The 27786-nt window shown below is 44.2% G+C and overlaps 1 protein-coding gene across 2 annotated transcripts; it reads right to left on the reverse strand.

Annotated features, from left to right (window-relative positions):
- Positions 1 to 12: 12 nt before the first annotated feature.
- On the reverse strand, positions 13 to 27647 carry ATG6 (AUTOPHAGY 6). Of its 2 annotated transcripts, none has more exons than XM_086528709.1 (10): positions 27400 to 27647; positions 17235 to 17671; positions 16986 to 17156; positions 2749 to 2873; positions 2619 to 2667; positions 1550 to 1708; positions 1365 to 1450; positions 1198 to 1260; positions 959 to 1108; positions 13 to 467 (listed from the first exon to the last, which is right to left on the reverse strand). In XM_086528709.1, exons 1-10 carry the CDS (start codon positions 27584 to 27586, stop codon positions 233 to 235), a joined length of 1662 nt encoding a protein of 553 aa, XP_086384835.1. In that variant the 5' UTR covers positions 27587 to 27647; the 3' UTR covers positions 13 to 232. The 2 variants fall into 2 exon arrangements, with proteins under 2 accessions (XP_086384835.1, XP_086384836.1); XM_086528710.1 differs by having other exon boundaries at positions 27323 to 27464.
- Between the last annotated feature and the right edge of the window lie 139 nt (positions 27648 to 27786).

Raw genomic sequence — 27786 nt, forward strand, 5'->3', positions numbered from 1 at the left:
AAAAACTTCGGATAGTTTCAAATGAAGCCATTAATACAAACATAAGAAACATCAAAATATAATATGTACACCCTTCTCCCTTCTTCTCTACGGCCTCTTTTAGAAGGCCAAAAACATATAATTTTACAAGCAAAAACCCTTGAATACATAGTTTGGCTATATACATATACACTTGTTGTAACTTTATCAGATAAACCACCAGCCTTTTTTACAATGATTGAAAATTGTTGCATTATTTGCTGGCAGATTGCATTCTCGACGGACCTTTAGAATCAGCTAATGGCCTTACTCTTCCATGAGTGAGAGATGTTGAAGGTGATGTAGGTGGCTGAAATGTCGTGTTACCAATAAGCCAATATAAGGCCCACTTAAGATCACATAGCATGTACTTGAGAGCTTTGGTCCATTTCTCGTGACGATTGAAACTCTGAGTGATTGTGAGCCCCTCCACCTTATCATTCTCAATCCTGCAGTTCGACCCACCAAAATTAGTATGATTTTTATATCATTAAATAGCTCCATGCAGTACAACCACTGCAATTGCAATAAATCATTGGACATAACTCCATGGAATACATTCGCCATCTGTAATATTAACAAAAAATTAGAAACAACAATCTTGGACCAACATCTGGCAAAAAGCGACCGAAGTGCAAAAAAACGATCTGAGCTGCCAAAAGCGATCGCTGATGGGGTTTTAGGGTGTGTTTAAATGGCATCATGGAAGAACTCCGTGGAGCATAATCATCTCAATAGCAATAAATCTATGAGATAAGCAATCTTCATGGTCCAACACCATGAAACCTCGAAGAGTCAGCAACTTGATTGAAACGAACTAAGAAGTGTAAACATCATCGACCAAAATTACTTCATTTGATTATCATCATAATATCTTTTGTTCAAACACATATAAATCCACAGTATCAAAATGATCTTCATCATACAAAACAAAACTTACTTATAAGGTAGCTGAAAGCATTTGTCTGCAGGAATATTTGCTGTCCGATCCTTCGCATTCGCAAAATCTGCAAACTCTTTGATACAAGCTAGAAATAACGTCATTGCCTTGTCGTATCGCGTACTCCAGAACAAATTAACTGGGCCAAAACTGATTCAAAAGAACATATGAGAAACTCTCAAAAGAAGAACAACCCATTAAGGTTGTGGGTAGAATTTTAACAGCCTTGATTAACTCACAGTTCATAGGTATACTTGGAGTCTGCAATGCGAGGATAGCTACCCATAGGAATTATACGATATCTGCATAATGCTTAACTTAGTACCTTCAAACAAGTAAAAAACACCAAAAGTAAACAAAATTTTTGACAATAGCAACAACATTATAAATAATTGAGGTAAATTACGTGAAGTTAAGGCGACAGTATTGTGCCATGGTGAAGAGCAGGAGACACGCCTGACCCCAGGCAGCATTAATTTCTTCCCACTCAACCTGTGAGATGCAACAATGGAGTATTAATAGACACAGCTTTGACTATGGTAGATGTATAAAAGCTCCTACAGCAATTTGCTATTCAAAAATTCATCATACCGGAACGTTAGGAAGACGACCAAGGCGAAAGTTGTTGATGGTTCCAAACTCTCCATCGTGGTCAATATGGAATGCATCGTTAAGGACATTTGCACGCTTGAGCATATCCAATTGAGCTTCAGCAACTTCAATTTTAGCTAGTACAGCATCCTTCTCATCCTAAAGAAGAAAATAATTTGCTTATTATTATAATCAAAAGTAAACATATTAGTAAGACACTTCCAAGGTTTATAGCCTGATGGAAAGAAAAACGTAATTCAAAACTACATGATTTACCCCCAAAAATGTTGGCCTCTAGGCTTGCACTTCAATGTTCTTGTGGGTTCAAAACTACCAGCATCTACTCAGAAAAGATACCATGTCCACATGCTTGCTGGATTTTCTAAAGTTTTTTCCCTTTGCACAGTCCATGGCCACCCAAGTTTCATGGCTAATATGCAGAGGGTAAAATGATCCCCTTTTGTGAGGAACGCCATGCATAAGAGAGTCTCTTCACTAAACAACTAAATTGGAAGGTGTCTCACATTTATTAAGGTTTCAAAACAATTCATGTCCGCGTTCTCAAAGTAGCACCTGGCCACAATTCTGATAAAATTTCAGAGGCATAAGCATCTGCACATCTAGTTGGTTGCCAAGTTCCAAAAAGCTAAGAGAGCAGGATTATTCCAAATTTTGGACATCTCCCCAAAAAAACAGTCTTTGTGACAGCCAAATTCAGCTAGGCCAATGAATGACCTCAATGTCCAAAATTTGTGTAGACTTCTTGTATCTAAAAGTCACCCAAATAAAGTTATCCCCATAGACGTCAAGGACCACAACCCCTGTATCAATCATATAGAAAGCATTATTGATCTGCATTGCGCCACACAAAATCTAATCATGACAAGTTGCTCTGCAGTTTTATACAAAGCTTTGTATAGCCTACATAACATTTCAGCTACTCTACATACCTTACGAGTTGTCCGGTTCTGGAAGGTGAATAAAATCCACTAGTAAAGTTACCACACTTAAAAATACAACCAACATAATGTTTGCTTTGATGCTGACGAATATGAATAACAGAACATACCTGATGTACTGTCAGTTGCAGCTTGAAATCATTGAACTCGTGCCAGAATCTGTCACAGAATCCCACATTTAATTCATGTAAACATGTGTAATTACACCCAGTGTGCTGCTTATATGAGCAAAAGAATCACCTCTCCTCCAATTCATGGAAATGCTTTGATTTCAGGTCAAGCTCTTTCAGTTGAGCAACCACCTCCTCGTTTTGTAGCTCCACCACCTCCAAAGCTGCTTCTATTCTTCTCTCCTCTTCTTCAACCTTCACAAAAAGGACGCACCTCAATGCTGACCTCTTTCAAAATTCAGTGACGTTTGCCATAAATTAAGAGGTCTAAACAGCCTTAGAAAGAGTAATTTTGATACCTAGCCCTGTTCTGCCCAAGAGTTGAAATTTGGTCAATGAAACAATAAAACTGGATTTTTAAGGCTGTAAAAGTAGTTACAGCATGCCTTTAATATCCCTTTGTAACCAGCTTGGCACTGACATGGCAGTAATCTCGCTGCAACACACGAACAGGACTGAAAATTTTAACGCTTGAACTTGAAAACACGAAGTAGTAGCGACATGAAGTGGGGGGGTTCCATCATAGTTGCCAGGGGTTTTGGAAACGGGAGAAACAGAGTTTCAGCCATGGAAGATTACAACCAACAGTTCCTCTATGTTTATCTTCCGGTGTATTTCTTTAAGCTGATTCCGTTGGAGACCAATGTGAGCAATGTGCAATTGGACTGCCATCTCCATTACACGAATATTGTCTCTCTAAACAAGTATCAACAAGAACTTATGGACCATGCTGCGGTCGGATACAAGCTTATGAAAGAAAAGCTCTAATTTACTACAAAAGAGCCCCCGGCAAACAATCAAAATGCTCGGCCACAACGAAAAAATTCACGGGATTCTCGTGACAATCAACCACAAAGGCCTCGTTTGATGCTATAGCAACGAGAAACTTTATTACAAGAAGGCCGATGCTTTGGATGTTTTCAATCAAGGCATAATTTGTATAATTGTCCACAACAAACAGATAGTCCCGCAAAGCCTACCCCTGCTCTGGCAGCCAACAGATCCTCACGCCCACCTCCAAGCGAGCTCAACCTGCAATTGGCCTTGTTCCCGACATTTATGGCATTAATCTCGAAAATTCCAATGAATTGTGCCGAACCTATGGCAAGATCAACCGCTTCAAAGCACTTATCTTCTTTGACCCAGGAGCCACCGAGAACTTCATCCATTCAGACTTCCTTAAGCAGATGGACTGCGAGTACGATCCTCAAGCTGGAGAGCTTAAAGTCGAGTTAGCCACTGAGCAAACTCAAATAGTGGTACCCCTCAATGGTGCTCTTCCAGTCACTATCCAAGGATACCATGGAAAGGTAGACTTCCACATCATGAAGTTAGGCAATTGCAACGCTCTCTTGGGCATGCCTTTGCACGACAAGAATGATGCAACACTCCAAATCCAGAACCGTACAATCACTTCGATGCAGAAAGACAAGCCAGTCATCCTTAAAGTTCAACTATCCAAAGAAAACCCTGGATAATAATTGCTTTGTATTTAGATACTTTTTGAGCTTTGTTTCAAAAATACTATTTGGAACTTGTTTGAAATGGATGTTGAATTGGTGACGACTTGAGATTGCTTGATTCTAGTTTTGATACTGGTTTCACTGCTTTTGGGAATTTTTTAACTCATGCCTCGGGCTTTCTCGGGAGGAATACTAAAGAGAAGGACTGATGCTTGATAATTTTGAATATACTCATGGCCCGGACCTTCTTGGTCATTTACGGGAGGCGTATTGAATGATTGCAAAATGGTGTTTTACTCGTGGCGCGGACCTCCTTGGTTATTTGCAAAGGAGTATTGAAAAGGAAATTGGATATAGTTTGAGTACTATTTACTCTCAAAACCTCCAAGCGACGCAGGCTACAATCTTGGGAGCGTTTTGGTTGTAAAAGGCCTCTATATCTTATGGCCCAAACCTTTTTAGGTCATTTGCAGGAGGAATGATGAGGGTGAATAGCTCATGGCCGGGACCTGGATGGTTATTTGCAGCGGGAGTGTCCATCAACGACTATATGTTTCACTGTCTTATAACATGCATATGTAAGCATCTGTGTTGCATCGTGATGTGCCATCCTACTTGAGTAAGATTGCCTAGGTATGTAACTTTAGTGCATCAAACAGATGAGCGCGGTCTGGGGTGCGAAGGCTAATTTTGCTATGCCAGAATATCAAGAGCTCCGATATGGAATGAGAAAACACAATGACCCTCGGATATTATTTTTCTACCTTGAGTTGTTTTTCATATATAATCGTGGACGATTACTCTTCTTTCAAGAAGAGGGGATGTCACAAACTGCTGACGTGTCAAGTCACTGAAGACCCTAGCTAACCTCTAACGAGATGGGCACCACGTGCCAACGAAAAAGAACAAACTGAACAACTTTAAGCACTTCAAATAACAACTAAACTGACAGAGAGAGATCACGACACACGAAATGGAGAGTGGCAGAGTTCCACCTCAAAAGAGCACTGGCCCCAAACCTTGGCACCCCTTTCAGTATTTCTTTATATTGCTTAAACATGATACAACTCCCATGGCTCTGCTCTGCATCTCCCGCAGGTGAGAGCCCATGGGTCATACTTAAAGGCCCTTGGCCTCTAAAAGAAGTTTACATAAAAAGCTTCTACTCTAAAAGCATCCGGTCCCAAAATCTGACACCCAAAGCTGCCAACACGTTTCACAGAAATCCGTAATCCTGCCACATCAACATGTCAGTGCAAATTGTGAGGCATTCGTACAGCTGCCACACATCATCTTTTACGCTAGTCCTTTGTGTGTGCGCTCCTTTTAGGTTGGCTCCATTCGTTAGTGGCTTGACACGTCATCAGTTTGAGACATCCCCCGTTCTTGAAAGAAGAGTAATCATCCGCGATTGCAATATATCTTCCAAACCACTCAAGTTAGCTCAAAATTTTCCAAGGGACAATTAGTTTTTTCATTTCAAATAGGAGCTCTTGATACCCTGGGTTGTTGGCTTCCCAAACAAATCTCATCCAATAAGGAGTATATTCTCATTCCAGATCGGAGGTTTAGGAAGCCTAGGAAGTGTTTTGGCAACCTTGTGAGCCTGTGCGCAAGCCGTGCATGTCCAAGCACTTTAGTAACCACAAGCATGAGCATTACCCGTGTGAACCCAATTTCATAGCCACGCGTGAACCACCTCTTAAGCACTTACCTTATAAGTGACATCCACTTATTAAATAAAAGGGGGATCGCTGACTTCTCCTAATGGCTGCTCGACCCAGCTCTAAGGAGATATATAGGGAGGCAGAGGGCGCTCAGTACAACCCGAAGACAAAGCCAGGCATCAGTGCATAAGTGTAAACGTGCAACAAAGACCAACTTATCCAACGTTGTCTCAGCAAACAAGCCAGCGTTTTGGGGAGTTGTAACCTCAGCGTTTCAGCCCTCATCAGCATTTCAGATCAGCGTTTTCCTCAACAGCCCCTTAAGCTTCGCCAATGAGTCCTTACTGGTTGCAGAGCCTCGCAGCCTCCACTCTGTCGCAGCAGATTCTTAGCAATCAGAGTTTCAACCTCACACGGTCAGTCTCAGCCCCAGCACAGTAGCGTTTTCAGCCTCAGCACTTAGCAAATCAGATTCAGCACCAGATCAGCCATTGCATAAGCGTTGTCAGAAAACAGGCCTTAGTCATCTTGCCATCATCATCATTGTCGCCGTCATCATCGACAAGCCTCATTTCGCTTCATAGCATCCAAACCATTGTACCAGATTGTGCAATCTAAAGCAAATACTCCTCTAATAGAGGGAGGGCCCTTGGAAGGGGGTTTGGACCCCATCTGGTGTCGTATCTTCTCTCTCTCTCCCTAACACTCTCAAGCACTTGCACTCTCAGTTCCAACCAACTTTGTTTTGGTCATTGCACATTCTCTCTCTAAGCACAGAAGGCTCTCCCTTCCATTGAGTAAAAGGAAACCTTGAGCACCCACTAATCCCTAATCTTGAGCCATACACCATCATTCTCTTCTGCTACACATTATATTGGTATCAGAGCTCTTTGGAAGGGTATCATCATTCAAGGAAAGAACCACAAGAAATTTTTTTGCTTGTTGTGGTCGCACGTAACCCAAGACCACTTGGGCGTGTCAATCCCTAATCTGTGTTTCTGAAGTGGAAGGTAAACCAAGAAAGAAGGGCTTGTCCAGTCTCCCCTCATTCCTCAATCGATGTGAGGTGGGAAAGAGCAACCTTGGTGTGAGCGCAAGGCCGCCAAGGGGTGCACCCGCAGGAAAGAGTCGAGCTTGGGTAAGAGAAAGGCCTTCTTAAACGCAGATTGCAAGCCAAGAACTCAAGAACCTCACGACCCTCAAGAACTCAGTGCATGGTCATCACCCGAAGCGGAATGGATACTTTGCATGAAGGTGATGAGAGTGATGTTGGAAAAGAAGAAGTCCCTACACCAGGAGGATTGTTCCCCGATCCTCCAGGCTTCCCCATCCCCATCTACGCCACGGATTGCACCAAACCCTATGGAGGCTTTGGTCAAGTCAATGATGGACATGATGCTACAACAAGAGGCGCAACGCGCCACCATGGAAGAAAGAAGGGCAGCCATGGAGCTTGAGCATGAGCAAGCACGCCTGGTGGCCGAAGAACGACAGGCAGTTATGGAGCTCGAGTGTGAGAAAGCATGTGAGGCTCAACACATTGCGGCTGAAGAAAAGAGAGCGGGAGGCGCAGAGGGATCAACGTATGCAAGAGTTGATCCTACATGTACTCAACCCCAAGACCGAGCCACTAAAAGAAGCAGGTGAATCTTCTCGTAGCACAGGTAGAGGCGACGACTCCAACAATCCAGTCACTGAGAAGTTGACGCTTAGTAAGTATGACGGTAAGATGGACGTCACGTGCGCACTTCACTTGTGTCACGTGGGCATGCTTCTGCCATAGTCTAGCATCAATAATAGCTTAGCTTAGGACGGAGCCTGGCACTTTTGTGAGCCTCTAGTAGGACGTGCATGCCCATGCTGGTCATAGTTGCATACCCTCTCTTGCACAGAACAGTTATCCCATCATGCACATTTTCCAGAGCATAGAACCCTTTTTTCCAATTTGCACATTTTTCACTTATTTATAAATTAGTGACTTTTGTTGGAAAAGTAGGTAGGAAAAATTGCAAAGGAATCTATAAAAGAAACCCTTTGGGTACTGAGTAGAGGCAGAAGAGGCAACAGAAGGAGTTTCAAAACTCGCAAGGCAACACTACCGGCGGAGAAGCACATCAACGTTTTTCAACCCCCAACATTTTGCAAGTTGCAGATCAGCGCCAGGGCGTTTTGCAAATTGCAGATCAGCCCCAACCTTTTTCAGATTTCAGATTAGCGTTTCAAAGATCAGCATTTTCCAAATCTGATCAAATCAGTTCCGCATTTTCAGATTTCAGTTTAGATCAGATCAGCGTTTTCAGACTCAGATCAGATCAGCATTTTCAGATTTCAGTCCTAGCCTGGTGTCGTTGTCGTCACGCGGCGACATCGTCGTCATCGTCAACATCATCGTCGTCGTCGTCATAGTAGCTCCAGTCCCCAGCATCAGTAGCATCAATACCCATTAGCATCAGCATCATTGTAGTAGCATTTGTACAAGAATAAAGAAAGTACTTGCTGTGGCAACAAAGCAAGGGAACCCTTGAGGGTTGAGACCCAACATTCCTGTGTTGTCTCTTTTCTCTCTCTTGTCTCTCTCTTTCTTTCAGTTCAATTCAGTTCTTTCAAGTGAAGTGAAGCAACCCTTGTGTTTGTGTCCGGAGTACTAGATCCGAGCAAAATCCTTATTCTCTTCCGCTGCACCTGGCATTGGTATCAGAGCTCTGTGTGTGCTTCGACTCCGCGAAGACAAGGGAAGAACCATCAAAAACCCAAGAACCCAAGGAACCTCTCCCAGTTTTTTTTCCCTAAAGAATCTTTGAGTCCCGACCATGGACTTACCAGATCCCATCTTCATTGCCATGTCTTTGAAGGAAGATCTACACGAAAACCAAGATCTTGAGTACCAAGATCTACTAGCCTCTTATGCGGATATGGAAGGAGTTGGGAGACGGGATCCCTAACCTCTTCTACATTTGCATTCGCATGTAGCATGCATCCACTTCCGTCGACAAGAAACCCTTGGATTTTTCTCCGAGCACCCTTACCTTTCTGGTAGTGCTTGCTTGCAGACAGAGTTGCAACATTAGTAAGGCTACCTAGTAACTCGTACGGTCGGTGTTTACATTGCAGTAGTACCTACATCCGTAGTATCCACCCGTTTGGAGGAATTTTCATTGGTGATGCATCCACAGCATCAGAAGCATTCATCAGTCAGCATCAGAAGTACAGATAGTAGTTCGGCAGCTGTGCCTCACTCTTAACAGGGGGGGATGTCACGTGCGCACTTCACTTGCACCACGTAGACATGCTTCTGCCATAGTCTAGCATCAGCAATAGCTTAGCTTAGGACGGTGCTAGTAGGACGTGCATGCCCAGGCCGGTCATAGTTGCATACCCTCTGTTACAAAAAACAATTATCCCATCATGAGCATTTTCCAGAGCATAGAGCCCTTTTTTCGAAATTACACACACTTATTTATAAAACAGCGACTTTTGTTACAAAAGTAGGTAGGGCAAATTGCAAAGGAATCTATAAAAGAAACCCTTTGGGCACTCAATAGAGGCAAAAGAGGCAACAGAAGAAGTTTCAAAACTCGCAAGGCCTCGACTCAGCAATACCGGCGAAGAAGCACATCAACGTTTTTCAGCCACCAGCCCCTAGCGTATTGCAAGTTGCAAATCAGCCCCAGGGCATTTTGCAAATTGCAGATCAGCCCCATAGTTTTTCAGATTTCAGATCAGCGTTTCATATCAGATCAGATCAGCGTTTTCCAGATCAGATCGAATCAGTTCCACGTTTTCAGATTTCAGTTCAGATCAAATCAGATCAGATCAGTGTTTTCAGATTCATATCAGATCAGCATTTTCAGATTTCAGTCCTAACCTCGCGTCGTCGTCGTCTCATGGCAACATCGTCGTGTCCGTGACAGTCGTTGTCGTCGTCGTCGACATAGTACCTCCATGGAGTCCCCAGCATCAGTAGCACCAGTACCCATTAGCATCAGCATCATTGTAGTAGAATTTGTGCAAGAATAAAAAAAGTACTTGCTCTGGCAACAGAGTAAGGGGGCCCTTGAGAGTTGGGACCCAACATCCCTGTGTCGTCTCTTTTCTCTCTCTCTCTCTCTCTCTCTCTCTCTCTTGTCTCTCTCTTTCTTTCACTTCAATTCAGTTCTTTCAATTGAAGTGAAGCAACCCTTGTGTTTGTGTGCAGAGTACTAGATCCAAACAAAATCATTATTCTCTTCCGCCACACCGGACATTGGTATCAGAGCTCTATGCGCGTTGTACCTGACAATGGATGCTTCTGTGATTCATTCGTGGTTGCATCAATTTAATGCTTGCTTTACGACTAACAAGAAAACAAGTAACGGTAAAGTTTTGACAGCTACCGTGTATCTAGCAAGGGATGCCATTAATTGGTATCAAGCTTGGCAAGAGTCACAGTTGGCTAAGGCTTAAGCACCTTGAGCATGCCGAAGAAGGCGTTCTCCTCTCTTTGAGTTGGAGCGACTTCCAAGACAAGCTCAAGGCTCGCTTCATGTGGTATTTATTTTTATATTAATCTGTGTGCAAAGTACAACTGAGCCCGCGGGTGCTCACTCTCAATCTCTGCGTCCAGATGCCCTGCAAAGTGAGGCCCTTGGGCTTATTTACTCTTACAAGGGATGCCCAAAAGCAAAGCCCCAAAAAGTTAAAGTCAAAAGCTGCCCGCGCTAAATCAGCCAACAAAAAGCAGCAGCGCAGATTGCGGAATTCCGTACGTTGCCACGTCAGCATGTCAGCGCGTTTTGCATAGATCCATACAGTAAGCTTGATTCGCGGAAATCCGTACGATGCTGCCACGTCGGCCTGTCGCGGCGTGTTTTGCGAGAATCTGCCTCGTCAGCAATTGTGTTGGCCGGGATCTGCCACGTCACCGGTTTGTCACAGTGCATGTCCAAGTACTTAAGTAGCTGCATACCCTATTATTGCACAACCCATAGCATGAGCATTACCTCCTAGTAACCACAAGCACGAGCATTACCCGTGTGAACCCAATTTCATAATCGCGCATGAACCACCTCTTAAGCACTTACCTTATAACTTATAAGTGACATCCACTTATTAAATGAAAAGGGGATCCTGGACTAGTCCTAATGGCTGCTCGACCCAGCTCTAAAGAGATATAAAGGGAGGTAGAGGGCGCTCAGTACAACCAGAAGACAAAGCCAAGCATCAGTGCACAAGTGTAAACGTGCAACACAGCCCAGCTTATCCAGCGTTTTCTCAGCAAACAAGCCAGCGTTTTGGGGAGTTGTAACCTCAGCGTTTCAGATCAGCGTTTTTCTCAACAGCCCCTTAAGCTTCGCCAATCAGCCCTTACTGGTTGCAGAGCCTCGCAGCCTCCACTCTGTCGCAGCAGATTCTTAGCAATCAGATTTTAACCACACGGTCAGTCTCCGCCCTGGCACAGTAGCGTTTTCAGCCTCAGCACTTAGCGAATCAGATTCAGCACCAGATCAGCCATTGCATCAGCGTTTTCAGAAAACAGGTCTTAGTCGTCTTGTGGTCGTCATCATTGTCGCCGTCATCATCGACATAGCCTCCTTTTGCTTCATAGCATCCAGACCATTCTACCAAATTTGTGCAATCTAAAGCAAATACTCCTGTAATAGAGAGGGGGGGGGGCTTAGAGGGGTTTTGGGACCCCATCTGGTGTCGTATCTTCTCTCTCTCTCCTTAGCACTCTCAAGCACTTGCACTCTCAGTTCCACCCACTTTGTTTTGGTCATTGCACATTCTCTCTCTAAGCACAAAAGGCTCTCCCTTCCATTAAGTAAAAGGAAACCTTTAGCACCCATTCATCACTAATCTTGAGCCATACACAATCTCTCTCTTCCGCTGCACATTACAAGAGCTCTTGATATTTTGGCGTAGCAAAATTGGTCATCACACCCAGACCGCGTTGATCTCTAACAGGTGTCTCGATGCACTACAATTACATACCCAAGCAGTCTCACCCAATTAGGAATATTCATTGGTTGGCACATCACAATGCAACACAAATGCTCACATATGCATGTTACAAGACGCAACAAGCAGCGCCACTAAGCACTCCCCCGAGAGAGATGGTCTGCGGTATGAAGCTACTCAACGACTACCTCGTCACTCCCCCCGCAAATAACCTAAAAAGGTCCGGGCCATGAGCTCAGAGGACTTTTACAACCAAACGCTCCCTAGACCGCAACATGTGTCACTTGGAGATTTCAAGCATACAACAAAATGCTCCCCAGACATCCCGTCTCTGTGGTTCGGAGGTTTTCCAACGTACAATGAACCGCTCCCCAGACATCCCGTCTGCATTGTTCCGAGGTTTTCAAGCATACAACGAAACACTCCCCAACATCCCGTCTGTGTCGTTCTGAGGCTCCCCAGACGTCCTGTCTCTGTCGTTCGGAGGTTTTCCAACATACAATGAACCGCTCCTCAGACATCCCGTCTGCATTGTTCCGAGGTTTTCAAGCATACAACGAAACACTCCCCGTCTGTGTCGTTCCGAGGTTCAAACAATACTAAAACAACATTTCTCGCTACTCCACCCGAGAGCAAATCACCAAGCATTGAAACCTATATTCAAATCGGTACCAAGACACGTTTAAAACAGATACTATCCATTTCAAACAAATTCCAAACAGGATCACCAAACACGTTCTCAAAATTGAAAAAACTGCTAAATCAAAGTGAAAAAGCATTCTCGACATCAGTCGAGCTCGGAAGTAGACAGAGCTTCCGTCCTAAAACCTGCACGAAAATTAGGGTTAGATTTCTTCCATAAGGTTGTAATTGACTGCAGCATGGTCCATAAGCTAAAACACCAACAGTGCCAAGTTAATAAGGTAGAGCGCCTCAAGGTAGGTGGCCTTTTACATCCTTTAGAGATTCCACAAGGTAAGTGGGAGAGTATCTCTATGGATTTTGTAGTAGGACTACCTACTACAAATCGTGGCCATGATGCCATTTGGGTAATTGTAGACCGTCTCACAAAGATGGGTCGATTCACTAAGACTACGGTTAAAACACCGAAATTAGCATGGCTATTTGTAGAGCATATATATAAACTCTACGGTCTTCCAGCTAGTATCATTAGTGACAGAGATCGAAAGTTCGATAATCACTTTTGGAGAGCTGTATTCCAAAAGTTGAAAACTAAACTTAATCCAAGTACGGCTGATCATCCAGAAACGGATGGTCAAACAGAAAGAGTCAATCAAGTGCTAGAGGATATGCTACGAGCGTACGCATGTTAGCAAGAAGCAAACAATTGGAAAGACTACTTACCTATATTGGAATTTGCTTATAATAGTTCAAAGCATGTGACTACAGGGTTTAGTCCATTTATGCTTTTATATGGATTTCAACGTAAATCACCCGTTACAGTGGGGTTGGCTAAGGAGAATATACAACAAGCGAAGGATTTTCTCCAAGACCATTTTGACATGCTTCGAGTTGCTCGACAGAATGTTAAGCAAGCTCAAGATCAATATAAGAAGTACGCAGATGAACATCGTCGTCTTGCTACTTTCGAAGAAGGAGACAAGGTTTTCCTCAAAGTTCCGGAGCATTCAGAAAGTCTGAAGACGAGAAAAGTTTCTAAACTTTCACCATGCTACTGTGGATTGTTTACCATTCTCAAACGTATAGGTCAAGTGGCCTATAAGTTAGCTCTTCCAGAGCACTCACGAATTCATCCTGTTTTTCATGTTAACCGTTTACGAAAACAGGTAGGACAGAATGATAACGTCATTGACACAGGTGTATCAATCACACTGGACCTCCAAGGTTATCAATTCGAGAAGAGACACCTGCTGAGAGATGTCGAGACATTTTAAGTTCTAATATGCTAGGGTTTCCGTGGCAAGCATTTCAGGATGCCCCACTCTGCCAGAAGCTGCACTACGAAGGAAGATGTCTGTAACAATTTTCTTGAAAGCTCACCAAGTCCTTGGAGTGTGATGCTTGGTACCTATAGGCATCCACCACTTCTGCCTCTGAGAAAAACGGTGGCTCGAAAAAAAATCTTTGATCCTTCTCTTGCAAGTGGTCTTGGGTTCCTTATGGCTTATGTCCCGTACGACACAGCGATGAAGACAGGAGCGCGCCCAATGTGTGATGGACTAAGGGTGGGAGTGGTAGTAAGTCAAGGGCAAGGACTCAAAGATTCTTTGATAAAAATCTCTCAAAATTTTGGAAGTGCCATCTTGCTCTATTTGCTCTTTGGTAGGACCAATATGCTTTCAAAAAAGCACACACCTGAAGCTCTGATACCACTGTAACGGGACGGGCACCACATGCCAACGGAAAAGAACAAACTGAACAACTTTAAGCACTTCAAATAACAACTGAGCTGAAAGAGAAAGATCACGACACACGAAATGGGGAGTGACGGAGTTCCACCCCAAGAGAGCGTTGGCCTAAACCTTGGCACCCCTTTCGGTATTTCTTTATCTTGCTTCAACATGGTACAACTCCCATTGTTCTGCTCTGCATCTCCCGCGTGTAGACTGCTACAGTGAGACCCCATGGGTCATATTTAAAGGCCCTTCGCCTCTAAAAGCAATTTACATAAAAAGCTTCTACTGTAAAAGCATCTGGGCCAAAAGCTGACGCCCAAAGCTACCAGTACGTTTCACAAAAATCCGTACACCCGCCACATCAGCATGTCAGCGCAAATTGCGGGGCATCCGCATAGCTATCATGTCATCATCTTTTACGCTAGTCCTTTGTGTGTGCGCTCTTGCTTTATTTTAATATCCTTTGTGTCACTTGGGCTCCATTGGACAAGGTCCCATAAGTTGGTAGGAATTCTTTTAAAAATTGCCCCACTCGGCAAGGTTCTGTAAGTTGGTAAAACTTCTTGTAGTGCTTCTTCTTAGGGTTTAGGCCCCTCGTCTGGAATCTGCAGGTTGGCTCCGTTTTTTAATGGCTTGACACGTCATCAGTTTGTGACACAACCTGCAGATCCCGGCCGAGGGGCCTAAACGCTGGCAAAAGCAAAACAAAAAGAAGTTCTCACCAACTTACAGATCCTCGTCAAGTGGCCTATGGGTTAGGATTAAAATCCTAACCCCCAACAACTTAGGGGACCCCCGTCCAATGGGGCCTAAAAGTAAAGCGCACAAACACCCACAATAATAACCTAGGTAAAAGCTGATGACGTGACTTACCTACACTAAGAATATCCGTGATACACGCTGATGTGGCAAGTTGTACGGACGATCCCGCAAATTGCCCTGACAAGTGCTCACGTTGCACACTGCGCGGATAGCCCATAGGCAGTTGCTTTTGTGTCCAGATTCTTTTAGACTTGAAGCTTTTCATGTAAACTGCCTTTGATGGCCAAGGGCCTTTATATATGAAGCCAAGGCTCACTCTCTAACATCCTTCCCGTGGCAAATGGAAAACGGTGCTGCTAGAGTTGTACGTCGTTGAAGTAATATAAAGAAATACCGAAAGGGGCGCCACAGTTTGGGGCCAGTGCACTCTTAAAGTGGAACTACGCCACTCCATGTCTTGTGTGAAGTGTCTCTCTTTCTATTCAGTTGTTTTGAAGCGTCTAAAGCATAGTTACCCGGAACGGGAAATCGGAACGGGGAACGGAAAACGGCAACATGCATGAAATGGCCATTCCCTGTTACTATGCATCCATAGTAACAGGGAATGGCCATTTTCAGGTTCAATCTGTTATTTTCCTTTGGCACGTGGTGCCGTCTCATTTCAGGATGCTATAGGGAATCTTTACACATTTTAAATGCTTTGATGGGTACTTTGGCTAGCACTCCCCTCCCTCATAGTAGGAAAGCTCCTGTGGTGCAGGTTGCTCGTGGTCACGGGAGGACAGGCCAATCGCCTATAGGGACACTCCTTTCATTTTTGTTTGCTAGAGAGAGAGAGAGAGAGAGAGAATCTCTCTCATTCCTCTATTTCTGTTGTGCACTCTAACATGGTGTCAAAACCGCCTACAATAATTGATTGTGTTTCTTGCCTCATCAGTGTTTTGAATATGTAACCGGCAAGCCACTGACAAGGCGGTGAATCCACAGCAAACAAACAACTAAACTTGAAAACTAATAACACTTGTACTTGAAAGAGCATTGGAGACAAGACACGGTGGAGCAATGTTCTCTACCCATATACATTGGCCCCTAGGCCAGGCGTCCCAGTCGGTACTTTTTTATCACAAAGTACACCTGCAGAAGAGTCACTCTACAACTGCGCAAACATGCACTGATCAGACATAAGTGGCCTTCTAAGCCTCATTTTAGAGGCACACGGGCTCAAAAGGAACGATTGCTAAAAACAAAGCCCCAAAAGCTGCACCCGATAAGTCGATGCTTTCAATAACTTATGGCCGGAAAAGCAATCCCCTGTACCATATAGCCCTGCCACGTGTCACCCAAAAAAACGCCGCCTTTTACGACGTGATTTTCGCCACAAATCCCACCTCATTTCGCTCCTTTGTTCCCACCCGACCAGTGCTTGGTCATCCCACATCATCACTTTGTGACATAACCCCAACCCCCCAAAACCCCCTCCCCCAAGACGAGTAATGACCCGACTTCGTGCAGACATGGATTCGACTTCATTTCACACTGACTTCATGCAGACATGCATTCGACTACTCAAACGATACCCTAGCAAATTGGTCACTGAAGAATCAACAAATTACATTCACATCATTATCCCCATGGCAATCTCAGACACAAATCATGATCGTTATGACTTATTTACCCCTTTTTGTCCTTGAAAGCATCCAACTCTCATAAGCCAGTACATGGTCCAACAATCGGCAAGAGCTTGCAAACTGATACCACTTGACCTTGAAAGAGAGAGCATTGCAGACAAGACACACTGTAGAGTGGAGTTCTCTACCTAGATGCACTCGCCTCTACGTTGGACGCCCCACGCGGTACTTTTTTATATTGATAAGTTACAAGAGTACAGCTGCCAGGGAGTCACTCAAAGACAAACGGTTTAATGAATGCACAACCAGACACCTAGATATCAAGAAAACCATCCTAAATTCACTCAAGCGCTGGGCATAAATGACTCAAACCTCAATTATGTGAATTTTATATCAAGACAGTGAAAAAATTACAACATCAACTTTTGAAGCAAAATAAACACGTCAAACAAGAGTACTAAATGGCACACACCTTTTGCTTTTCTTTTAAAAATTCCTCCTCACTCAAAGCACTGCTTTGTTCCTTTTCAAGGGTGCTAATATATGCTTCATAAGCTTTTATGTCCCTTTGAATTTCCTCTCCTTGCTTATCAAGCTCTTCACATAAAGATCTCATACATTCCAAGCACAAAGGTTGCTCCACCTGCCATCATGATGACTTCTCTTTCACCCCACATAACACTTGTGAAACACATATAGGTGTTCAAACCAACTTATGTACCTGTGTTTGGGAGGAAGCAATATCAAAAACACGAGTAAGAACGTGGATGCTGGCATTGAAAGTAGCGTTTCCGGGATGCTGGGAGATTGTGACACCAGCACCTAAAGCTGAGGGAGGATGGCTGCTCATACTTTCAGCTGTAGGCTCCCATCGATACATCGACGCTGCTGCAGATGGTAGAACAACAAAAGACTCATCAAGAGCTCTCGCAGCAGGGCTCTCGTTTCCCTCTGAAATGGGTGGGTGATGGTGATGGAGCCCCTGCCCTGGAAGACCTGCATTTGATGGTGGTCGTGGACGAGGAGGAGGAAAGCTTGGATACGCAATATTAGAGCTTGGAATCAAATTACGATTTTGAACAGCACTTGAATTCTGAACTCTTTGTTTCTGAAGGACCACAAAAGAGTGGTCCATTCTTTCGTTTGCCAACCCATGGACTGTAATCAAAGGAAAAAAATCCTTGTAAGTTACGATGTAGCCATGCTTCACATGTATCCAGTAGCATAAACTTGCAAACGATGGCAATGAACAAATATAACCTCAGAGGATGTCTGGAATGGACCACACATACAGACATTAACATAAAACAACCTCAGAGCACATCTGCACAAAATATTAAAACATGCTCCAAAAAGACCACAAGGAAACCAATGTGGCAAGACAATGTTATAAGTAAGTTTAACAGGAAACCAAATAAAACTAATGGATATGAATGCATATAACAGTGCTACATTGAATGCAGATAGACAAACGAAGAAGGAATATTGATCACAAATGTGTGGATATGCATGGATATAACACAGAGTTACACTGAAACAGATAAGACAAACCAAGAAGGGATATTGATCACAGATGTTACCCTATCAAGAGCAAGATGCCAGTGAGGTCTGGGAAGAGAGAGAGAGAGAGAGAGAGAGAGAGAATGAAACTGATACAATCTTGGTGGATCTAATAAATGTCCAGGTACAAAATAAAATGAAGTAAAATAAAAGCTAAAAAGAACATTTGTTTTTGAGAGTAACATCAATGTCCTCCATAGTGAGCACTCTGGCGACTCCAGTGTCATGTAGTAAAATGTGGATCCTTTGTCGTAGTCTCCGCCAGTGTCTAGACGGGCCCCTCATCCGAGGGCAACGGGACCGTCCCAACTCTATCGCTCGATCAAGCAATGTGCCTCTAGTGCCGCTATATTGTGGGGCCTGCGGAGCTGACTCCTCTGTTTGTGACCAAAAGAATTTGTAATCTGCCGCTATAGCTGTATCTCCCTGTCTGGACCCGCGCACCTTAGCAAAAGCAATGTCCAGATCCAAGACATGCTGATCTGCTTCAAAAATCTTGTCCTTGGTGCTTAGAATAGGTGGAACCTTCTCAGCACCCTCGATGATCTCAAATGGTGCCTTCCCCGTATGCATTGTTGTTGTTGTAGGCAAACTCCACCAAGGGATAATACTTCGCTCACTGAGCCTTCTGATCAAAGATGTAAGACTTCAACAAGTCCAGAACCACTGAATTCGCAATCTCCGATTGCCCATCTGTTTGTGGGTGGAAAGAGGACGAGAATAGTAACCAAGTACCAAAATTCTCCCAGATTGCCCTTCAAAACAAACTAGTAAAATGGGAATCTCTATCTAAAACAATAGATTGAGGCATGCCATGAAGTTGAAATATCTGTGAGACAAACAATTTAGCCAACTGGTCTGGCTTAACTGTCTTCTTGACTAGAAGAAAGTGAGCCTACTGGCTAAATTTGTCGATGATTGTCCAGATGCCATAGTGCCCACTCTGAGTCTTGGGAAGATCAAAAATAAAATCCATTGCTATACTTTCCCAAGGTCAGTTAGGTATAGGTAAAGGTTGTAAAAGTCCTGGTGCCTTATGCCTGTCGAACTTGACCTTTTGGCATATCAAACAATTGTGAACAAACTCGTCCACATCCTTTTTGAGCCTCAGCCAATAGAATAACTGCTCCACACCCTTTCATGGTGGTCTCAATGCCTCTGTGGCCCGGAAAAGGTGGACAGTGGCACTCTATCAAAACCTTATTCCTCAATGCTTGTGTAACACACAACAAATTCTTCCGCATCGAATAGCCTTCCTTGAGTGAATAGCCCGCAACTGCTTCCCCACTCTATAACCAGTCAAAGATGTCTACAAAATCTCGATCTGTGGCACACTGATCTACCATACCCTCGAAGTTATGGTGATGAACTGCCGAAATAGCCAAAACCAAAAGCTAACGACACAGTGCATCTGCCACCACACTCTTTCTGTCCCTGATCATGCACAATCTGCAAATGAAATTGTGACAAAGTGTTTGCCCACCGCATATGCTTGTCTGAAAGCTATTTCGAAGATAAGAAATAGCGAAAACTCTGATGATCGGTGAACACTGCAAAATCGGGTCCAAGTAAAAAGTGTTGCCACTGAGTAAGAGCATGGATAACTGCCAAAAGCGCCTGTCACGTGCACACTTCACTTGCGCCACGTGGACACGCTTCAGCCATGGTTTAGCATCAGCTTAGGAGCGAGCCTGGCACTTTGTGAGCCTCTAGCAGGACGTGCATGCCCAAGCCGGTCACAGTTGCATACCCTCTCTTGTACAGTCAGTTAGCATGAGCATTTGTCAGAGCATTGAACCCTTTTTCCCAAAATACACATTTTTCACTTATTTATTAATAAGTGACTGGGCAAATTGCTAAAGAGCTATAAAAGAAACCATTGGGCACTCAGTAGAAGCAGAAGAAGCAGGACACAGAAGGGCAGGCACCCGCGATAGAGCAGGCAGGCACCCACAGGTCCCAACGTTTTCTCAAGGATCAGCAAAGCGTTTTCAGCCTCCAGCAATCAGTGTTTTCAGCCACCACCACCAGCGTTTTCAGTTTCCAGCCTTAGCCTCGCGAGAACACACATCCTCCGGTTGCAGATCCTCGCCATTTTCCCCGTCAAGACACAGATCAGCCTAGTGTTTTCAGATTTCAACCAGATCAGCCAACAGTTTCAGATTTCAGGCCTAGTCCGGCGAAGCGGTTGCAGATCCAGGCCGCAGTACCGCCACAGTAGCAAATCCCCAACAGAGCATCTAGCATTTTCAGTTTTCAGCCTTGACGTCGTCATCGTCAACATCGTCATCGTCATCGTCATCGCAGATCCCTATCTTAACGACGACACCTTCATCATCGTCATCGCAGTCCCGGACTTGACGACGACACAATCGTCGTCATCGTCACAACCACCATCATCGTCATCGTCGACATAGACAAGCAGTACCCGTCATCCACATAGCACCGTCGTTGACATCACCGTATTCGACACAGAATCGTCGTCGACATCATCGTCTTCGACACAGAACGGTCGCAGACTTCACCGTCTTCGACACAGTACCGTCGTCGACTTCTTCGTCGTCGACAAAGACCCTTAGTACCTCGTCGTCGACTTCATCGTCTTCGACATAGACCTCGTCGTCGACCTCCCCGTCTTCGACATAGAACCTCAATACCCCTTCAGTACCTCAGTACCCAGCATCAGTACCCATTAGCATCCCATCTCAGTATTTAGTCATTGTAGCAGCATTGTGCAAGAATAAAGAAAGTACTTGCTCCGGCAACAGAGCAAGGGGGCCCTTGAGGGTTGGGACCCGACATCCTTGTGTCGTCTCTTTTGTCTCTCTCATCTCTCTCTTTCTTTCAGTTCAGTTCAGTTATTTCAAGTGAAGTAAAGTGTCCCTTGTGTTTGTGTGCGGAGTATTGGATCTGAGCAAATCCTTGTTCTCTTTCGTTGCAACTGACAGCTCCTCATAAATCTGTGCAACCCGTTCTGGTCTAGAAAACGTTCGACTCTCATAAGCTGCAACACGGCCTTCTTATACTAAGACCGCTCCCAAACTGCGGCCGCAGGTATCATAATATACCTCAAATGGCTTTTGCAAGATTGGCAAAACCAACACTTGGCAAGAGATGTCGGGCCCTTGAGGGTTGGGATCCGACATCCCTTGCCAACACTTGGCAAGACTGGCAAAACCAACACTTGGCAACAGAGCAAGGGGGCCCTTGAGTGTTGGCACCTCGGCCTACACAGCATCAGCTAATGGAGATGCAACGACAACAGCAGGTTGACAAGTGCGCAAAGCAGATGCTCAAGTTTGCAAAGGATCCACAATATGACTTGGCATCCAATTGAGAAGGGTGCACACCCATTGGCAGAAAGCCATCGATACCCCAATCAAGTCAGCCCACAAGCAACCTTCTGTTCCACGGATGTTTACTGAAGATGAACTCGAGGACGTTGTTGAAAAACGAGTCAACCACCTATTGGGGTCAAAAGAAGAGCATCTGAAGAACGTAACAAGAGAGTTGATTTTCCCAGTTACTTGGGCCAAAAACCCTCTTTTGAAAACGCAAGAAAACAGAAGAAGCATGTACGCTTCGAAGGATTGCCCAATTCGCCCTCATCTTCTTCAGACAACTCAGACAACTCGTCTTCTTCTGACTCGAGTGATGAGGACAGAAAGGGCACAAAACCACGGAAAGATCACATGTTTTATGCAAAAAGAAAGCACTTTTACAGAGCTAATCAGTATGATGTCCTCGACGACAAGGGCAAAAAGGCCAAAGAATTCAAAAGAGGGAGGACAGGCAGTAAAGTTTGACTACTTTTCAGGGTTTTGAGATGCTCCCAAGGCTTTACATTGATATAGCATTTTTTGGAGCCCGCTATTCAGAGCTCCCCAATGAAGCTGATAATAAGATGATGATGATTTTGGGGCAATGACAGCTCCCCAATGAACCTAATAATGAATATTGAATCACGACCGATTCAATGGAACTGCCGTGCGTACATCAAGAGTTCCTGCAGGATGAGATGGCCACGCAGCTAGAACTGAATGATTGGACCACTCTATTCGGTATGAACTTAGTGATGGATTGGGATCCCCAGAAATGATTACTCGCACACGATACTGTTGGAGTACAAATGAAATGATCACTCACACACGACGGTGTTGGAGTGTAGAAATCTATAAACATGATCGCAATATGGGATTAGTCAATCCGACATCAGCGAGATGTGGGATAGATCTAGATACAGTTACTAAATACGTTACCAAGAATCGTGCTCCTAGATCAGAACCGAATCCATGGACGTGATCGCGATATGGGATTAGTTGAATCGACATCAATGAGGTCCGGTGCGGATCTAGATGCGATTGCTAAATATGTCGTCAGGAATCACGATCCTAGATTCCATGTGATGTGGTCTGATTGTGATCTAAATGTGATGCGATGAGATTGTCATCTTGCTGGATTTGTGTCATCTAGTGCATCGGTACTTAGAGTCGGTGTCTACTAAACTGGTTTATAGCTTATGTCTGATTTTACAGGCGTAATCGAGGGCGATTACAATTCTTTCAAAAGGGGGGGGGGTATGTCACAAAATAATGACGTGGCATTGCTGCCCGCAGAATGACACACTATACGAATAGGATAGTATGGCAGATGATGGCATGGCAGACAGTATGGAGGCCCGTAAAACACGTTGACAAGCCGCTGGCGTGGCAATACGAACTTCTGCGAAAAGCGTTGCTGACGTGGCAAATTGTACGGATTTTTGTAATTTGCACTGGTGCTTTTTGGCAGTTTTTAAGGACCAGTTGCATTTGTAGCAGTTTGCTTTTGAGTTAACTGCTTTTGGGGCTCTACTTTTGGCATCCCTTGTAAGAATAAAAGGGACCCAAGGGCCTCACTCTTCAGAGCATCTGGATGCAAAGTCTAAGAGCAGAGGAAACTTCAAGAGTTGTACTTTGCTCAAAGGTTAATATAAAAGAAATACCGAAAGCGACGCTAGTCTTTGAGGGCAATCTCTCTGGGCACGGAACTACGTCGGGCCGTGTCAACCAAAGTAAACGTGATTTTAAAGTTGTGAATTATTTTAAGTGATTCTCTCGTGTGTCGTGTTGGATTCTCGTCTTGGAGGTGACCAAGACTGTGACAATTGTTGCACAAAGAAGCAACTAAGACGGGGGTAAAATTCAAGAGAGTTTTCACTTCTGCATGGTTGACAGAAGAATATGAAGAAGAAGTCATCACGGCTTGGGATCATCTAAGAATGAACAAGAAAGAATTTTGGATGACTATTGCCATAGACTTTGGGATACCTATTTGGCAGTGTCCTCATTTTGGAGGATCACCTTAAAGGACCAAATTGAGCGGTTTTGTTGTGGATTGCCAAAAGAGATTCGACGGTATTGTCTACAAAAGAAGCCTGACTCCATTCAAAGACTTATGGGACATGCCAAGAAAGGTTTTGGTATGAATGTCAACTCATTGACCTATCCTACAAACAAGCCAGTGTCCACCTCAACGGGGCAAGTCTTCCAAGGAAAAGAAAGACCCAAGGGAACCGAATGATAGTTCATCAGAAAATTCCGAAGAAGTAAGGGAATCAATTGAAACTTCATCAGAGACTTCCGAAGAAGTAAGGGAATCAGCTCATAGTTCATCAGAGAATTCCAAAGATTCCACATGAGATGCCAATGGACAGGGGAGGCCAGCAGGGCTACCAACAGGTCTCAAGAAAAGAACAGAAAGGTAAGCTAGATCCACCAATAATTTGGTCAAGGGTAGGATTTTATGGCTCTCGATGCAAAGTCGATTGAGGAGGAGAGAACCTCGCAGATTCTCTTCAATTTTAAGTTGTACCTTGAGGCTTTTGGATTATTAGTAGTAAGTTATCGATGAATCACCAGGTTGAATCTAGTGCGGTGCGGCAAGAGAGGACCCCTTTGTCACAGATTGCCTAGATTGAATAAAGTCACTAGTTTCTCCTTGAGAGTTTAGGGATACTGATAGGCTGACAGTATCTTGCAGAATGACTTTATGAGATATGTACGTTGAATTGGAAATTTCCTAGATTGAGCATGCTCTTTCCTATGTGTATTGTTAGAGTATGTGTTGGAAAAATGAAATGTCTCCAACATTTTATCTAATGAATGATTTAAACTTAGTGCATCTAGAGAGATCAACAAGATCGGATGTGATGGCTAAGTGAATGTGGAATGAATGTGATTATAGTGCATCAAGATTTATACCTGGATGAGATGACTGGATACTATAGTGAGTGCATCAAGAGTTCCGGAAGGATGAGATGGTTGCACAGCGATCTAGGTACATCAAAAGTTCTGGATGGGATGAGATGGCTCGATTGAATTATTGAAACACTCTTCAGTGTGAACTAAGTGTGTGATTTCTGAATTGTATGCTCTGTGAATGTATGCCTTGCAGAGATAGTCATTGGCATGGTTTGCTTGAAATATGGGAGCGCAAATCAGCCCCAGATCTACTCCTTGGTGGCCATTAGCAACCCCTCATCAAGACGGATCCAAAGGTGCATCAAATCAACCCAAAGGTGCTTCATCTTGACAAGTTACCTCGACGACATTCCCCATTGAGTCAGACGACATTCCCCATTGAGTCAGTAGAGTTTGCATTGAGGTATTGCATATGTGTATATTCCATTTACGCAATCAAAAGCAAATACCACATCGGCAACGCTATGGGGGGTCCTTGAGAGTGTTGGTTGGGACCCCGTCCGCTCTCTCTCTCTCTCTCTCTCTCTCTCTCTCTCTCTCTCTCTCTCTCTCTCTCTCTCTCTCTCTCTCTCTCAAAGGAACAATCATTCGTGCTAAACAACACAAATTCAAGCAAGGAAAGAAGTAAAGATTTGTGGAAGTCTAAAGTCCTAGATCTTATCACCATATCAATTCCGTTGCACCTCACATCGGTACCAGAGCTTTGTGATTTTGCATTAATCCGCTTATCTTTGAAAAAAAAAATCTATCTAGTGTTTTTGTTGTAGCGTTTCGCCCAAGGATGCTTCTCTCATGTCACGTGCACATCTAACCCTATGTGCATGTGGACAAGCTACTTCATGTCTAGGGTTCAGTTAGCTTAGAAAGTGTTCTGGCACCTTTGTGAGTCTGTTCGCAAGCCGTGCATGTCCAGGCACTTAGAGTAGATGCATATCCTCTGGTTGCACACAGCATGATCATCAGCATTACCATCAGAATCCATCGGGAGCATTTTGCAGTGCACAAAACCTATTTACCCTATTTTAGCCATTTTTCACTTATTATTAATAAGTGACTGTTGGGAAACTGGGTAGGGCAACTTTGGCAAGTCAGTATATAAGAAAAACTAGCGCTAGCACTTTCTGGCGGAAGAGGCAGCAGGTACCAAGTGTTTGACAGTGCACCCTCTCAGCAAGACCCCCGGCAAAACTACATAGTGTTTTCAGCCATCAAGACACAACTAGCTTTTCTGCAGCAGATCAGCCTTGGCGTTTTTGCAGCAGATCACCTAGTGTTTGCAGAACTCCCAGATTAGCCTGGCGTTTTTGCAGACAATAAATCAAGCCTAGCGTTTTTGCAACATGCAGTCCAACCTGTGTTTCATCGACTTCCAAAGACAATTCTGTACATATCTATAGATAGGAATATCTAGAATCCTAAGAGGATTAGTATCCGTAATTTTGTGAGCCTGTTCACACGACCGACATGTCCGAATGACTCCATTAGATTAGGTTTTCCAATCTTGAAACCCTCTTGCATAAATAATTTGTACAAGCATTTTGACAGATGTTATACTATGGTGGGCATCTAGCATGACGGGCCGGCAAGGCATCGGATGCCAAGCTGGTTGGGTGGTGGCAAGATCCATGGTGGGTGAGAAGCTGAGCGCTGTCCCGCCATGCTGAAAACGTGGCAGATCCCAAAAATGCAAGAGGCAGTAAAAATGCTAATAGATTGGAGGGGTTTTCCGACGACGAAATTGCCTAGAAAGTGTAGCGCTGGCAGCCAGAAGTAAAAATGATGGCCTGGTCTGAGAAAACGCAGGTGGAGGGGGGTCCTCCACGACAAAAAAGCGTCAAAGTCCATCGCGTGTCTGGCTTTTGCAAAACGCTGGCAGATTAGCAGAAAACGCTAATGCTTTCCAAAAACGCTGGTTGATCTGATCTTCTTGGGAAAGAACCTGATGCGGATGGTGAAGCGCTCCTGACCATGAAGAGCCTAAAGCTGCTGATACCGTGTGAAAGTGCGTGTGTGCGGAAGAGAGAGAGAGAGAGAGAGAGAGAGAGAGAGAGAGAGAGAGAGAGAGAGAGAGAGAGAGAGAGCACAAACACTAGATGTAGGAAGAGGGGGCGATCAACCACCCATGACTACCATGAGCAGAAGACCCAATACATCAATAACCAAATGTTGTGGAAGTGGGTACCCCTTGGCCCTATAAATAGGTGCCCAAGGGGAGGTAGGGCAAAGCCTGGAAAAATCCCCCACGATCCAACAAAGAATAAATGAATTATGAGGGCGCCCGGACAAGGTGGGCGGCTGGCCCTATAAGTGGGCGGTCGGACAGTGCAGTCTATATGCGTATGCAAAGGGTGGCCAGCCTCAAGGCACACTAGCCGTACATGTATGCCCTAGACCTGTGAAGCAACAGTGGTGTAAAATTTAAATCCAACAATAGGCCACCCACCATAGACAACCCCAGACAAGAAGAGGTGAAAGAAAAGTGAAAACAACGAAAACACACACACACACACACACCATACAAACACAAACACGTACTACTTAATACAACAAAACTTTACATTTTTGCAATTTCATATGCCACATATATAGTAATTTGATTTGAAACTTTGTTTCTGCTCCTAATAGCGATGAGATATCTTGTTGGCTTGAACACTATCCACCCATAAAATGAAATGCAAGACTCTCATAGGACTTAAGACATACACCAGGGTTTGATTCGGTAACTCTTAAGTTAGAAATAAAGTTTGCTCGAAAGTCTTCCGAATACACTGAATCTATGAGCCTTGTTAGCCCTACTTTTCACCCTGATAGGCTTCTATACATTCTCACTCTCGTTATCATGTTCTTTTTGTTGTTCACTAAGAACCTAGCCCTTAGCTCACGTCAACACTCATTAAAAACCTGCAATCTCTGTTAAATCCTGGTGAAAGAGACAAGTGCCCGGCAAACACTGTTGCAACAGTGAGAAATCTCCTTACCGATAAAGAGTGATCTTTATTAAACTTACCTTCTGCAATGTGACAGAGCTCTCTCTCTCTCTCTCTCTCTCTCTCTCTCTCGCGGGGGACGTGATGACTCTCCTACTTGGGGGACGTGATGATGGGTCTTGAGCAGACTCGGCACCAACGATGCAAAGAGTGTTCTTGCAAATCTGACAGAACCATCGGGGAAGATTGGGATCCACAGCAAACCCACGTCCGGGTGCAGCTTCTCCTCCCGCTGCCGCTTTCATTTGAGCTCCTCTCGTTCGCTGCACGGGTTCGAAACGCATGAGTAGGTACGCTATTTTGTTGGCAACTTGGCACTGCACTGTGCGAAGCTTTTCGGAGACGAGCCGGCGGAAGGGATCTTTAAAGGTGTGTGAACATCATCGGTCATAAAATCCACCTAAGAGGGATCTTGTCGACTTGCACACAAGAAGTTTTGGACAAATTCTCACAATAATTCCCACATTGTGACTTACCAAAACAT

This window comes from Adiantum capillus-veneris, chromosome 14 (genome assembly GCF_014529385.1).
Source record: "Adiantum capillus-veneris isolate H3 chromosome 14, ASM1452938v2, whole genome shotgun sequence".
Lineage (NCBI taxonomy): Eukaryota > Viridiplantae > Streptophyta > Polypodiopsida > Polypodiales > Pteridaceae > Adiantum > Adiantum capillus-veneris.

Bases quoted from the DNA above. Each gene is read 5' to 3' on its own strand.
- ATG6 (XM_086528709.1), bottom strand. From the start codon at position 27,586: ATGCGTTTCGAACCCGTGCAGCGAACGAGAGGAGCTCAAATGAAAGCG. The intron at 17,672-27,399 runs GTAGGAGAGTCA...CTTTGATTACAG, and splicing joins CCCATCATCACGTCCCCCAA to TCCATGGGTTGGCAAACGAA. The intron at 1,451-1,549 runs GTATGATGAATT...TGCATCTCACAG, and splicing joins GTCGTCTTCCTAACGTTCCG to GTTGAGTGGGAAGAAATTAA.